The sequence below is a fragment of the Cryptomeria japonica genome, chromosome 8 (assembly GCF_030272615.1).
Source record: "Cryptomeria japonica chromosome 8, Sugi_1.0, whole genome shotgun sequence".
NCBI classification, from domain to species: Eukaryota; Viridiplantae; Streptophyta; class Pinopsida; order Cupressales; family Cupressaceae; genus Cryptomeria; species Cryptomeria japonica.
In genome coordinates this window covers 486,194,835-486,209,482 of record NC_081412.1, presented here as the reverse complement: position 1 = coordinate 486,209,482, position 14,648 = coordinate 486,194,835, and the positions used below count along the sequence as shown (strand labels likewise).

The 14,648-nt window shown below is 37.0% G+C and overlaps 1 protein-coding gene across 3 annotated transcripts in view; it reads right to left on the bottom strand.

Annotated features, from left to right (window-relative positions):
• LOC131077277 (cold-responsive protein kinase 1) overlaps nucleotides 1-14,648 on the bottom strand; it is a 136,539-nt gene that overhangs the window by 107,863 nt on the left and 14,028 nt on the right. For all 3 annotated transcript variants that reach the window (XM_058014732.2, XM_058014730.2, XM_058014731.2), the window contains exons 2-4: nucleotides 13,957-14,110; nucleotides 13,609-13,724; nucleotides 162-372 (exon numbers count right to left, since the gene is read on the bottom strand). In XM_058014732.2, the coding sequence (XP_057870715.2) occupies nucleotides 162-372; nucleotides 13,609-13,724; nucleotides 13,957-14,035 (406 nt within the window). In that variant the 5' untranslated portion in view covers nucleotides 14,036-14,110. The remainder of the gene's footprint in view (nucleotides 1-161; nucleotides 373-13,608; nucleotides 13,725-13,956; nucleotides 14,111-14,648) is intronic.

The window sequence follows — 14,648 nt, the reverse complement described above, 5'->3', positions numbered from 1 at the left end:
TCTCTCAGTGACAACCTATGTTCTTGCTCTTTTTTTACTCTACAGTTTTCCTTATGTAGCAAAGGCACTATTACTTCCTCTCACAAAAATAAGATGGTAAAGCAACTTCCAATAACCTAGACCTATGAAATAAATGATAGTTCACAAGTGTAGAGTTATACCAAGTAAACATTGAGCAATGCTGTTGTTCTCAAGGTACTCATAAACCAAAATCCGATGACTTTCTTGTACACAGCATCCATACAGTTTAACAAGATTTTCGTGTCTGACGTCAATGATAGTAGCTATCTCAGTTAGAAACTCTTGAACACCTTGTTTGGATTGGACAGAAAGCGACTTTACTGCTACTTGGGTGTCATCCTTCAGGATTCCCTGTCATTCAGGTGAATATCTACGATTCAGAGAAAAATTTGATGAATGAACTAACAGAAGTAAGACTACAAAAAATATACAGAAAAAACAATGCAGTGTCTACAATAAAGTTAATGTCCATTTTTTTTACTGAAATCTGAACTCAGTATTTATACAGAATTGAAGAGTGGAATTCGTCACACTTATTTATTGTTTTTATGTTTTATTGAATCATTTGTGTGACACTATAGTTTTGGCATTTCAGTTGACCTACTTCACCCATTATCACAAATTAAATTTGATCTGTGACAAAAAGTATAATTTTTAAAACGAAAACCTACCAGGAACAAACTAAAGGTTCAAATTTGTGCTGGAAGTGCAGTCAAATAATTAGTTAACCTGTCAAATAAGAGTATGTTGTCCACAAGAATAAAAACAAGCTCTCATATAGTGCACAAAAGCTACAAGAAGCAGGTAAAAGCAGGCAGCAGACAGAGAGTCAACGCAGTGGCAGAGCTAATACAGAATTAAAAAATAGCTCACAAGATAGATGAAATATATATTTCAAAGAAATTCAAACTTCAAGCTAAACTGAATGATGATGCACAGTTTTTGTCATCTCCTTTGTTTGAGCTCAGCACAACTGTAAATGTTCAGATTTATTTTTGGAGAGATCCTGGTGATTCTAAGATCTCAGGCTCACAGGGTAATGGTGGAAAAATAGGCATTTAGGAGCATGGGACTTGCCAACTACAGATGCAGCACTTCATAAAACTGCAAAGAAGCTTAAGGCAAGTATCTCTACTGTGGCTCAACATAGTACTTTGAGGTTTTGAGCTTATGGCCACCGTTGAGGATGACAAATATCTCCTTCATATTGAGCTTTTCTAAAGCCTTCAGGCTCCACGAATCAACCCAGGTTGCATGGAAAGGATACAACCACTCTTTCCTCCACTGCAACCAATCTCATTGCTTGGAGCTGTCTACAATTTCTCTTTCCTTCAAAAAAATGCATTATGTACCTCAATGAACAAGAATATTACATCAACTAAACAACTGGATTACTGATCTGAAATGGAGTAGTTATGATGGTTTGGAGGGTGAACAATCTCATTAGACGTGAAGACAAGACCCTCCTTGAAATGAATAATACAAAAAATAAACTTGTAGGAGAACAGGACAGTTCAATGGAAGCCACCTAGGTCAACAAGACACCAAGGAGGGCTTACCAATACTTTCAAATTTCTAAAATGACAAGTTCAATGATGGTCATATTTGTCAATGTCAGATAGTTTGTGGGTAACATGCTTGACTGTTGCCAAACCCATTGCCTACAAGCAGATAACACATCCATGGCCAACAACAGGGAAGTAGGTGTAACTTGGAGCTTCTGAACACATATCAATTATTCAATTTTTTCTTGTAACAGAAGAACAAACTATAACGATCCCCTTGTAACTTGGAAAAGGGGTTGCTTTGATGTTATTGGACTGTGATTAAGCATTTCAGAGCAGGTAAAGAGTCGTGTAATGGGTATTGATGCCATTTAAAGGTTTGAAAAAAGTGAATTTTATCATTATAGGTGTTTGGATGTCAATATATGTCATAAGATGTCCCTGACAGCCTCAAGAAGGCAGTAAGCTTTGTAATCAGCAAATGGAGATAGCAACCGAAGGAATTTATCCCACCCTTCTAGATTTTTCATCAGGTTATGCTTCATTTTCATGACATATTTACTCTCTTTCACTATTAGTTACCTTCCTAAATGAATTTTTGTTCAAGGCAATTTCATTGTAAGACTTTCAAGACTGTTATAACAATTTCTTCCAAAACAAGAAGTTTATCCATCCTTCACTGATTGGAGCACTTAAGATGTGTGTTGATAAAACAAAGAATGGAATATCTACCCTGTTTATGGATGAAATTGGTATCAAAGATAAGATTTCTTGTTCGCTTTTACGTATTTTTCTGTGATGCAAAGGTAGTCTTCATTTTCATGACACATTTATTCTCTTTCACTGTTAGTTACCTTCCTAAATTATTTTTTGTTCAAGGCAATTTCATTGTAAGACTTTCAAGACTGTTATAACAATTTCTTCCAAAACAAGAAGTTTATCCATCCTTGACTGATTGGAGCACTTAAGATGTATGTTGATAAAACAAAGAATGGGATATCTACCCTGTTTATGGATGAAATTGGTATCAAAGCTAAGATTTCTTGTTCGCTTTTACATATTTTTCTGTGATGAAAAGGTAGTTTTGCAGTTTTATAATTCATAAATTATATATCCATCACTAGATCAACTAGTGCAAAAGGAGTATGTTATTTGGTTCCTTTGCAACAAGAGATAGTTCAAGGAAGTGGAAACAACTTGGAAGCATGGACTTTAGAGAAGAAAGTAGAAATCCTTCCAATGGTGAGGAGAGATTCAGCAAACTAAAAGAGGATGTCGTTAACATCATGCAATCTTTGGGGAAAGCTTCACAAATGAAGAAAATCCTAGAGCTGCTCATGGATAAGCCTGGTGTGTCTGTAGAGATGCCAAAAGTTGAAGTTAAGAATGGGAGAAAGAGCAACTTTCTTCCTCCGAGCTCAACCTCCTGTTGGCTCCCAACATATATCTCTACAAACCCTAAAGACAAATGCAAAACCTAAGGCCAGCAAAGGTTATCGTGGGCTGAACTGTTAACTTATAATCAGACAGTGGCATGAGTGAACCTATCTTTGTGAGTGGATAAACTCACCTTCATCTTTAGGCATCTGCTAAGCCAACAGGGGTGTTTTCTGAGGTTTTCATAGCAGGACAATTAAAGAGAAATGAAAACTTAGACATAAATTCTTAACAGCTATAGCCACTGCCAGGGTGCTCTGAATCCCAAGCTTTGTCACTAAATTCTTATCAGCATTGGCTGCAAGAAAATCTACAAGACCTCCAATAAGTAGATAGAACTCATTCCTGTAAATGCACCAAAAGCTGACAGCACTTATATATCTCTAAAAGTGAATCCACTTAACCATGCATACACACATACAATAAAGAGACAAAATCATGATCCTCTAAGATTTATCAACTTGGGACAGCATAAAGTATGGCATAAGTTGCATCGCTAGATCATAATAGCATGGAGACACTTTCTACTCCTACACTAACAACAGAGAGTTGCTCAGTGAAATGTGTTAGACCTCTCACCAATCAAATTGGTGCCTATTCCACTGAGCAACGGAGTCAAAGTTTACAACAAATAATAAAGCGTACATGCATATCAGCAATGCAACCAGGCTTACATAGGCATATAAACTCAAATATTAAGGAAATCTACAAATGAATAAATTTCAACAATCCATATCAAATCAGTAATAATCCACATGCAATGAGAAACGACTGTTACAAAGAAGTTTGTAATGTGTTTGGATGCTATTATTAATTATACATCAGTTTTACCCTATTACAATCATACCAATAACTGCAGCAAGCGAGAATCAGCAGCTAGGTTCAACAACTCCCCTGATTTACAGAACATGTTAGCAGCCCTTACAAAGCTTGACCTTTATCATTTGATGCCACAGAAGAAACCAAGAGACTTGCAGCCAGAAAATTAGCTCATGGACCAACCCTTGAAATATGCAACAAGCCTGCATATATAGCTTTTCAGTCACAATAAGCCTCTTGGGTGCAGGAATTCAATCAAATCATACAAATTACATCCTTGACCAGCCATAGTAACACTTTTCATAATTAGCTCACGACTACAAAGAGCAAGGTTGCACTTGGAAGGAAAGTAAAATCCATCTTGGATCACAAGTAGATACCTAGGATGGGAGACAACCTCTTACAAACCATAAAATAAAAAATTAGGCAAACAGACATACAAATGAGTGTGGCTATGCAATAAATTCAATCTATACAGCCCTTTGTAGTCCTGTAGCAAGTTGCAACAGTAGTAGGTAGTCCACGAATGGAAGTAAATCAACCCCAAGAAACAAATAGCAATAAATGTAAGCCCACTGAGCAACTAACACATCAGCAGGAAGGAGAAATAAGGCATAAATGGCATAGAGGGCCCACAATAGAGAAAATTCAGCCTTGAGAGCACCACATTCGGCATATTGAATGTATTAAGGCAAGATAATAGACCCCGCTTAAATGCCCTCTTGACCATCCTTGAGAAGAGATGGAAAACTCTATAGCAAAAACATGGACTAGAATTACGGTACATCTGCACACCCATACACATCAATCCAGCAAAGGAAACTGCACCCATGAGTAATAAATAAATGTCCATGGGACAGAAAGGTCTGCCTACTCCCTGCTCAAGCCCATCGCACAACATTTAGATTGGAACACAATCAAAATGTCATATATTCTTTTAACATTACATAGGGTAGACTACAGTGTTAACCAGTTTGAATTATGCATTAGATCCACAGCATAGAGATTCCTGGTGCTTAGTAATGCTGATCAAGATTTCATATAATGCCATGCAGGCCCAAGAAGCATGTGAGAAAACATTGAAAAGTCAAATGAAATCAGCCAAGAACTGGACCCCACCAAAGAAAACATATGGCGCCAATAGTAAGCTGCCACCTAGGAATACAAGTCACCCCAATAGGCACACAGACCCACCACCACAAAAGGCAACGTGTGACAAGCAAATAAAATGCTACCTAGTCCACCTAAGTTGCCAAGAGAATCCATGCACCCCATTGTCAAAAACATAATAAGCCCCACCACAAACTCAATATGTGAACATGGGGTCACAATTGCAAAAATAGGATTGGGTGTCAACATAGGCTCTAGTTGAGGATAAGTAAACCCAACAACTACTGCAAGAAACCATGAAATCCTCTAAGGTACAAACTAAAATGCAAAGGGGAGAGAAATATAGGAACCAAAGGCAAAAGAAAACAAACAGACACAAACAAGTATGCATTGATATGTACTTGACCAAGAAGATAACAAGGAGAACCAAGGAAAGAAACACACACTTAAAGAAAAATTACAAACCCATAACCTATCGCCTTTGTCAATGGATACTGATCATTGTTTGTTTGCAAGCTACTCATAGAAACATGTTGCAATTCAAATCCTGCAAGGAGACTCTATAAGTTTATAACACAAGGCCATAGATGACTCGCATGATGCTTCTTGCCTTCATATCTTAATGAGAGTTGATCTCCCTCAGGCTGATAATGTGTTTCTTGTGCAGTTGTAATACCAAGCACCTGATAGATTCATGTATAGATATACCACCATTACTAGATGAATAATCACAAAATTGCTCCTAATGAATTCCAAGATCTCCAAGTAACCCATGGAAGCAAGGAGATAAACCAAACATCAACAAACTTTCATTTAATTTAAGCACATCCAAGGAAACAAATGGTGAATCAGGAACCGCTAGACCATTAACAATGTCAAAGCATGTATGTGGATAAAAACTATCATCATATGCAATTGTCAGGTCATCATGCCTAGTGACCCTCTCATGTCAATCAAAGTCAAAAGAAAATACCTCATATTCACATGGAAAATAAGTTATTTGATTACATGCTTGATTAGCATGTAGCATTTGCTCATGGGATTCAAGCTAAAATGCTTCCAATTCAGTCACACAATCAAGCTGAACGGCAACATGTTGGTCTTCAAACTCATCCTAGTACTACAACATAATATCATTTTCATGTGCATGTTAGTCCCAAGAGAAAGCCTCAAGCTCACGTGTAACACATACATCCTCAAGGAAATAATCATAAGCCTCATCAAAGTAGTTCTCTGACTCAATTGTGCATATATCCAATTTACCAATACTTGGTGGCCAGCATACAATATCACCATAAATGCTGATATACACTCTCATATCTGAATCATAAGCATGATTTAAGCCACCATTCAAACCATCAACATAATGGTCAACATTAAGAGACACCTCAAGTGATGACCTTGGTTCTGCAAATTGTCCCTTTGTTTGAAACCCATTATTGTAACTTGATGTAACAAAAACTATGTTGTCAACTATGCCCTACCGAGGTCCCAATCCCATATTGAACTAGTTTGGGTACCAATTCCACGATGGGAGTGGCCTGGGTTCACCAAGGGTCCAGCCCTGGTACCTTAGGTTCCTTGTGGGTGCTTCACGAGAAAAACCTAGGGGGACCAAAGGGCTGCCCAAAGAAAAAGAAAAAATATATATATTTTAAAACATTTTTATAAACAAAAAGGTGCCAAATACCTAATTTTACCCTCAAGTAATAAAACTGTGAAAATGGCATGCGCCACAAAGGTTTGTGTGGTTTCAAAGGCCTAATTTTGTGCTTGGTGGTGGGGGCTCTAACCCTTGACCCCCTGAGGAGCACTACCCCCTACCACAAAGTTTTTCCCTGACTTTTTGTCAAGTCCCGAATTTTTAAAACTTTTGGGCCTACCAAGTAATTATTGAGTCTAAGTTTTACAACTATAGGTCAATCATTGTCTTTAGCACAATTTTTTCATTGCAACCAAGACCTGTACATGAATATGAATTCCATTATTTGTATACACATGTCAGTGTAAATATTCACACAAAAAAATTATAAAATATAAAAGGGGGAGGGTTTTGACCTGTACATATAATTGTTGTTAAAATAGGAAGGTACATTTGTGACCTATACATTAACAGTTTGTCAAACATACTAAAGAACAAAAACAAATTCTAGGAACTACGTGTTGTGACCATTTCACACATCGCCCCATTTAAATGGGGACCCCCTCTTTTTGCTCGTTTTTGCTCGCCTTTCTCTCTGCTTTCTAGGATTTTGGTTTAGTATGCCAGTTGTCTAGACTAGGGTCAAACCTTAGGGTTTCTATTACTGTGTTTTCAGGCCAGAGTCCAGTCTAATTTTGAGCTTTTGAGCTTCCTCTCGTGGAATGCAATTTTGAATAAAGTAAATTCGCCAGAGGCTGAGTAAGTTGGTCTAGTTTCAATTGGAATTTTGAATGCAGAGTCCAAATTTGTCTAAGTGTGAATGATGAGATTTTGATTTTTTGTCCGATTGAGTAATTTTGACCAAATTTTGAAAATTTTGATGATTGATCCCGGGCATTGGAAATGACTTGTTTTCGCCTTGTGAAGTGATTAAAATCCCAAAATCTTGATATTTTGGCCTGGGAAGCAAAAATCGCTCCTGTCCCTCAGTGGAGGACCAGAGCTTGTTTTTCAAAATCTTACTATCTCTGCAGGATCAAGATGAATTTCGAATTAGAAGTGATAAGAGGAGGCATGTTCTTTCCGTTGAATATAATTTGAAGAATTTCACAAGCATGGAAATATGCCAGGAGCAAAAATCGCTCCTGTCCCTCAGTGGAGGACCGGAGCTCGAAATCAAACATTGCCTTGTCCTTGCAGGATTCGAACAATTTGACGATTTGAGGAGATCAAAGGAAATATATTTCATCATTTTAATATAATTTGAAAGCACAAACATGAGGAAAACTTGATCTAGAAGCTAAATCGATCCTGTCCCTCAATCAGGGACCAGGGCGAAATTCAGTGGTAGCTCCTGTCCCTCTCCCAGGGACCAGAGCAAATTTCCTCATGAGGCATGTTTTGGGCAAAGATCAAGCAAGTTTTGAGTTTGAAGCAAGAAAGGAGGATGAAATGAACCCGTTGAAGACAAATTGAAGATTACAAGACATCAATAGGAGACTCAAATTGGCCTAGGTGCTCCTGTCCCTCAGTCAGGGACCAGAGCGATTTTTGCCTTAGGTCAATTTCTCGCCAAGTTTGAACAAACTCCCAGCCAAGGATGAATGAAAAGGTGCACAACGAGTCTATTGAAGATAATTTTTGAAGTTAGCAAAGTGTGATGGGGCCTATAAGTGAAAATTCGCTCCTGTCCCTCAGTCAGGGACCAGGGCGAAATGGTAGCTATCTTGCCTTCCACCCAAATTCAAGTCATTCCTAGTCAAAGTATAAGGTGGCAAGGACATTTTGAGGTGTCTCGACAGAGAATGAAGTATCAAAGACCGCCAAAGATGAAGGATCTGCACTGAAATGCCTAAGTTCGCTCCTGTCCCTCATCAAGGGACCAGAGCGAAAATGTTCAAATGAGGCCAAATTTGGGTTGCCATTCACATTTTAGATGTTTGAAAGGGAGTAAAGAACATCATTTTGAGCCTTGAAGATAATTGCAAGTTAATATGATGAAGGATTTATACTCTATACCCTAGTTCGCTCTTGTCCCTCAATCAGGGACCAGGGCGATATTCATTTCACTAGCCAATTCCTTCAAAAATCACGCCAAGTCAAGGACGTACAAGGTTACACAGGGTCTAAGGTGTCTTGAGAAGATGATATGAGAAGTAGTTAAACGTCAAAGGGTGATCAAATTGAGTCAAAATGCTAGATCGCTCCTGTCCCTCAATCAGGGACCAGGGCGATTTTCATCAAACCACTTGTTTTCCTTCAAAATCATGACAAAGCAAGGGTACACAAGATCGAGAACATCATTTGGAAGGTGACAAGAAAAAAAAGTGAACGTCAAAAGATCGCAAAATTGAGCTAAAATGGAAGTTCGCTCCTGTCCCTCATCAAGGGACCATGGCGATATTAGTCACAAAAGGCACTCATCCACAAAGTCAAGTTAATCAAGCTCGAGATTCCTAGCAAACATGCCAGTTTCAACGTGGAGATGATGGTTTTGAACGTAAAAGGCAAAAGAATCAAGACTAAGATGATAATTCGCTCCTGTCCCTCTCCCAGGGACCAGAGCGATATGGTTTGTACCCTTACCTCTCCAAGTTTTGGCGCTAAAATACATTTTTTGAATTTTATTAAATGCTAAAATCGATAAATTTAAAAAATTCAATTAAAAGTTAGCATTTAAAAAAAAGCCCATGGCATTTAATTAATTATTTGTTGCCTTTTAAAAAATCGAAAAAATTAATTATAAAGGCATTAAATTAATTAATTATTAATAAAAAGTGGGGCGCTTGGGGTTTATTTGTTTTATTTTGCAAAAGTCGGCCTTTAAATTTATTTAAAATTTGCTTTTAATTACCAAGTCGGCCTAGAGGTAAATGAGAGGTAAGCGCCTATAAAGGAAGGGTAAATCATTTCATTTCAAATCATCATTCAAACAATCTTTGCATGCGAAATATCAAGAGGACAAGGAGGTGCGAAATTATCATCAAAGGGGAGTGCGAGTTTAGTTGGAGTTGAGCGAGCTTGCCAAGACCACGTCAAAGACCCCCCAAAGATGGCGAAGTGCTAAGGAGAACGTTCGTTTGAGGGAATCACGTTGGAAGCTTCAAATTTTGATTTTTGCCTAGGCGAATTTCCTTGTTTTGCATTTTAGAGTTAGCTCTCAAGTAAGGTATGATGATGTGATCCCTTGTCTTATTTTGAATTTTGATCGTCATAGCCTTAAGTTTTGAATTTTGAAATTTTGAATTTCAATAGCTCAATCGTTTTTTAGGAAATGATAACTCAAGGACTTATCATGAAGTTTCCTAAAAATTAATCTCTAATCTATGTTTGTATATTGCAAAATCTATTACTTATTGTGAAATGTTGTGTAGGTACCAAGATGGCGACTCCCAAGCTCGAAAGATCCACAAGTCGGAAGACTCTCCCCTCAAGGAAAATCAAGCCAGATCAAGGACGGTCTCATCAAGGACGATCAAGCAAAGATAAGGGCAACCTCCTCCAGTCTAGCGTTGACAAGGCAACCTCTTCCAATCCAGCCTTCCAAGGCGAGGTACATCAATCATCCTGCAAATCAAGGACAGAAGGAGTTAGAACAAGAGCTAATTAAAGATAGCTTCTCAACGACATCAAATTGAATATCTACCAAGCTACAAGTGTCAGACGAGGTGGCATCCTAGTCATCACTCCTCCAGTCGGATTGGTCCACCTCAACAATGTCCAGGTTCAATGTACCTAATTCATAGAAGGTGGCACGAACTCCGATGTACCTACCCGGCTATCCATTGGTGGAAATTTCTAGAGAGGACATGTGTCCAAGCAATACAATTTTATCATTGGTCAAGCATTAAATGTTATGTAATGGTTGTAACAAACCCTAATTAGGGTTTAGGTGTCATAATCTTGGCCATTGATCTTCTTTCGATCTGGACCGTTCATTGTAATTGAGGATGCTATATATACCCTCATTTCTTTTCATTTTGCAGAGGGAGAAAACTAGAAATTAGAGAGAGCTAGAAATTCTTGATGTATTAGAGAGATTAGAGTTTAGAAGCAATTTACTTTGGTAGCAAGATTGAGCTTGGAGAAAGGAATTCAAACAATTGTTGTACATGATGGCTTTGAGATCAATAAAATATTGAAGTTATGGTGTTTTGTTGCAATTCTCTTGGTTATCTTCATGGTTGTACATTTTCTTGAATCACTCTCAATCAAAGTAGTGTGTTAATTTGAAGGACAAAGTGTTGGACTTGATCTTTGGTAGGATTCGCTTTCCAAACCACTAGCTTCTTGCTGATTGTAGGAACGCCTTGCGTGGTCGACTGGAGATATTGGAATCACTCAAACCTTCAATCATTGTTGTGTCTTGGATATGTACCTTCGTGGTAGTGTTCCTGATCTTTGATGTATTGAAAAATCATTTGTTACCTTAGAAGATCGCATCAATTTCAATTGAGTTGTTAATTTATGACAATATTGAAGTTGGTTGAATCTCACCAAGTCTAGTCCACATCAAGTCATTCTTAGGGTTAGACTAGATTAGACCTCTTGCAAACCCTATCCTTTTGATATTTTTTAAAAGCTTGTTTAGTTTAGCGAAATCTTCGGCAACGTAAGGCCCCTTGATGACACAGCAATCACAACGACCACTGGTGCTTATCCACACGTAGAGACCCTACTAAAAAGAACATTGGAGTCATCCTAATTGATCCTTCTTGTGAAATCTTCAGCAGTTAGCGACTTTATTCAAGACAGGATAAGATGCCTTTGGGTATTTTATTCTGTGTATGATTGTGTACAAAATACACGTCAACACTACGTAACCCTCAATACTTAAATTTATTCTAAAAAGATACAGCTTTGACCTATCCATAATACAGTTTAATTGTAAATACTAAATTACATTAATAAATTCTAGGAACTAGGTAGTCCTCATCTCACATAGCAACAAATACTAGTAAATCAGGGACAGAACCCTAACATAAACCCCAATTGCAAACCTATTCAGGAATCCGAATGGCACAATTTTTTGAAGTTATCTTGGTTAAAAGTTGTAAACCAAGCATTATTCCCACATTGTTATCTGTAATGTCCCCTATAAAGACTTCCTTTATGCAAATTAGTGAGATGATGGACTGATAATAATTGTTCCAAGATAACTCGGTTATGAAACCCGATATAATCTAGATGTATAAAGTCTGAATATAAAAATATATTGTATGCAAAATGACTGTATATAAGATAATGTATTTGATCTGTCATTCAAGATGCCGCTGTGTCTGAAATATATACTTGGTTACATGCAAAATATTCCCAAGTTCTGAACTGTGTTTGCTGAAGTTTCTATGCTTGATTTGTGTCACTACTTTGACTATTAATACAAGAATATGTCTTTTGATTCTCTCTATATAACATCGCTGTATCTGACTAGTTTCTTTTAACCATGCAATGGGTGAATGAAGAGGCTATGCCTTAATATGTCACTATCTCTGATTTTAGTCTATTTGTTCCCACCACGAGTGTGGATGTTGTCTCTGTTTTTTTTCCTCCTTTCTTTCTTAACATGCATCAATGGTCTTCTTATATCTTTGATCGGTAACATTATTTTGAGACATGTTCTTTCACAATAAAATGGTTCATTTAATCTAATTGCATCCCCTCATAACCAGTGTTCCACGGATGGTGGGGACGGGGAGATGGGGGGACGCGGGGAGGGGCTTCGGGGACAGGGGGACAAAGGGAAAAAGTTTCGGGGATGGGTTTCGGGGACGGGGAGACTTGGGCCTGGGAGGGGGAAACGTGTTTCCATGGAACACTGCTCATAACCATCGGGTCTATTCATATTTAATGATTATTAGTTGTGCCTTGACAAATCGCAAATTTTTATCAATATCGTAGCTTGTTTTCAACACTATATTATTATGATAATAATATTAATCCTTATTTAACTGCATTGGTATTATGTTCTTAGCAGATCATATTTTATGTCGGAAATAGAACAAGCACAAACTTCTATCTTTTTTCCTCTGCATGGTAGACACGGATAGGTATCGCGAAGATATCGGGACCGATAATTATACTTCTAAGGCTGTGATCATCTGTACAGCAATTATAATAATTTAGAGGTATATAGTTGATATCTCTAATGCCCATTAGCTATTGATAATACTTTGCGGCTTTATCATTTGTCAAAGAGGCCATATGATTTCTCTCTATGTCAATTGCTTCCTTCAATTACTCAGTGTATCATGAAGCATAGTGAATCGGCTTCAATCATTATATTGGTCAGTTATTACAACTTAGTTCCTACGTGGAATTCCATCGCTGATTAGTATCATCCTGCTGTCTTACTAATAGTTCTCCTTCACTTTTTGGAATCATTCCTTCCCATACGTAACTCTTGTAGGAGATTGACCCATGAACCTGTTTCATATGATTTGAAGGTAGAAGATGTCGTTATCCTAACAAGTCAATTATAAATGATTTCTTTATGCAGACATCTTATCGCTAATTATCAAGTTCTTTGCTGTTCTCATATCACAACAATGATACTGTAACGGACGTTTATGATCACTTGATGTTATGAATTGCTTGTCTTGCTGATCAAAGCACCTCCCTTAAACTGTAGTATACTTTGATGATTCTTAATTAGAATTGTTGTATTTATATCCTGTTTGGAATTGTAGCAATCTTTGAATCTAAAGATAATACAAGGAGCTTTCTCAATATTATTCATCCTGGACGGAGTCTTGTGTGGGAACATCACATTAATGGTGTAGCCTCAAGGATGGGGACATTACATTATCCCTAGCAAAACACCTTTAAGCTTCAACAAGATAAAAACATTAAACACCTTTAAGTTTCAACAAGATAAAAAAAATTAGATCAGAGAAAAAAAAGACTTTCATACAAGCAACTAACACTATCTCAATCTTGGATATAAGCATAAAGCTCTTTGACCGAGTATTCAAGATTTTACTGGTTACAAAATCAAGAAAAGGACACCCAACTTTTAAAGTTCTAAAGAAACCATCAAAGAATGAGGAGACAGAAATTAAATTAGAATTATGATACCTTATACACACTGCCAAAACCACCTTCTCCTATTTTGTTCTCTGGATGAAAGTTCCTTGTCGCGATTTCCAATTCATGATAAGTGAAATATTTGACATTTGGAAGTCTTGAAAAGGCTTGTAGCAAAAACCATTTATATAATAAAACAAGTTAGTATATAATTACTATGATATGTACAGAAACAATAAATAAAATTTACCTATTGGTGACAGGGGAATTAGACACGGCATCTGACAAAAGAAATGAGAAGAAACAAGGACAAAGCAATTTTCGTAAAAGTTAACTTCATCAGCTACTAGCAGCTCCAGTCATTACAGATCTGGTGTTAATCACTATTACAAGCCTTACCATCTCCTATTTCATCGTTTGCTGATGCCTGTTTCTTTGTTTCACTCCTCTTTAAAAAATCAAAGCAACAAAAATTCATAGCTGTAAGCAGATATACATGAAATTGCTGTAACACTGAGGAATGGTGTTTTAACAGCCAAGTTTAAGTGGAAGCCTGCAAAAAAGAGTATCAGATATGAAATAGCAAGCATAGGGGTCGGGATATAATTTAAAAGAATTAGGATTAAAAAAATACAACATTATTTAAGAAAGCACACTCAAAAGGTAAAAGATCATTTTACTTCAAATAGTTATAAAAGAAAGCACAAGAAGATGGCATAAAATAAGGTGACTTACTATCTATCATTTTCATAGTTAAAACATGTTACAGCCCATTTTTCAAAATTAATAATTCTAGATGATTCCCCTAGACGCTCACCTGACATGATCTTATGAGCATATGAATTAAAACCTATGTAAATAGAAGATGGATTAAATTAGATTAAAACTTAAGCTAAAAAGGATTTTAATAACAGAAAAGAATAAACATAATAAAGACAGATTAGGAAGTGCCTGCCTCGATTTAAGGAGGGTAAAGGAGCCTAATAAGAAATTAAAAAAAAAGCATTCCTCCCTGAAGACATTTATTCTAACCCCTGGTACGAAATTAAAAAAAAAAGCCATTCTTCCCTGAAGACATTTATTCTAACCCC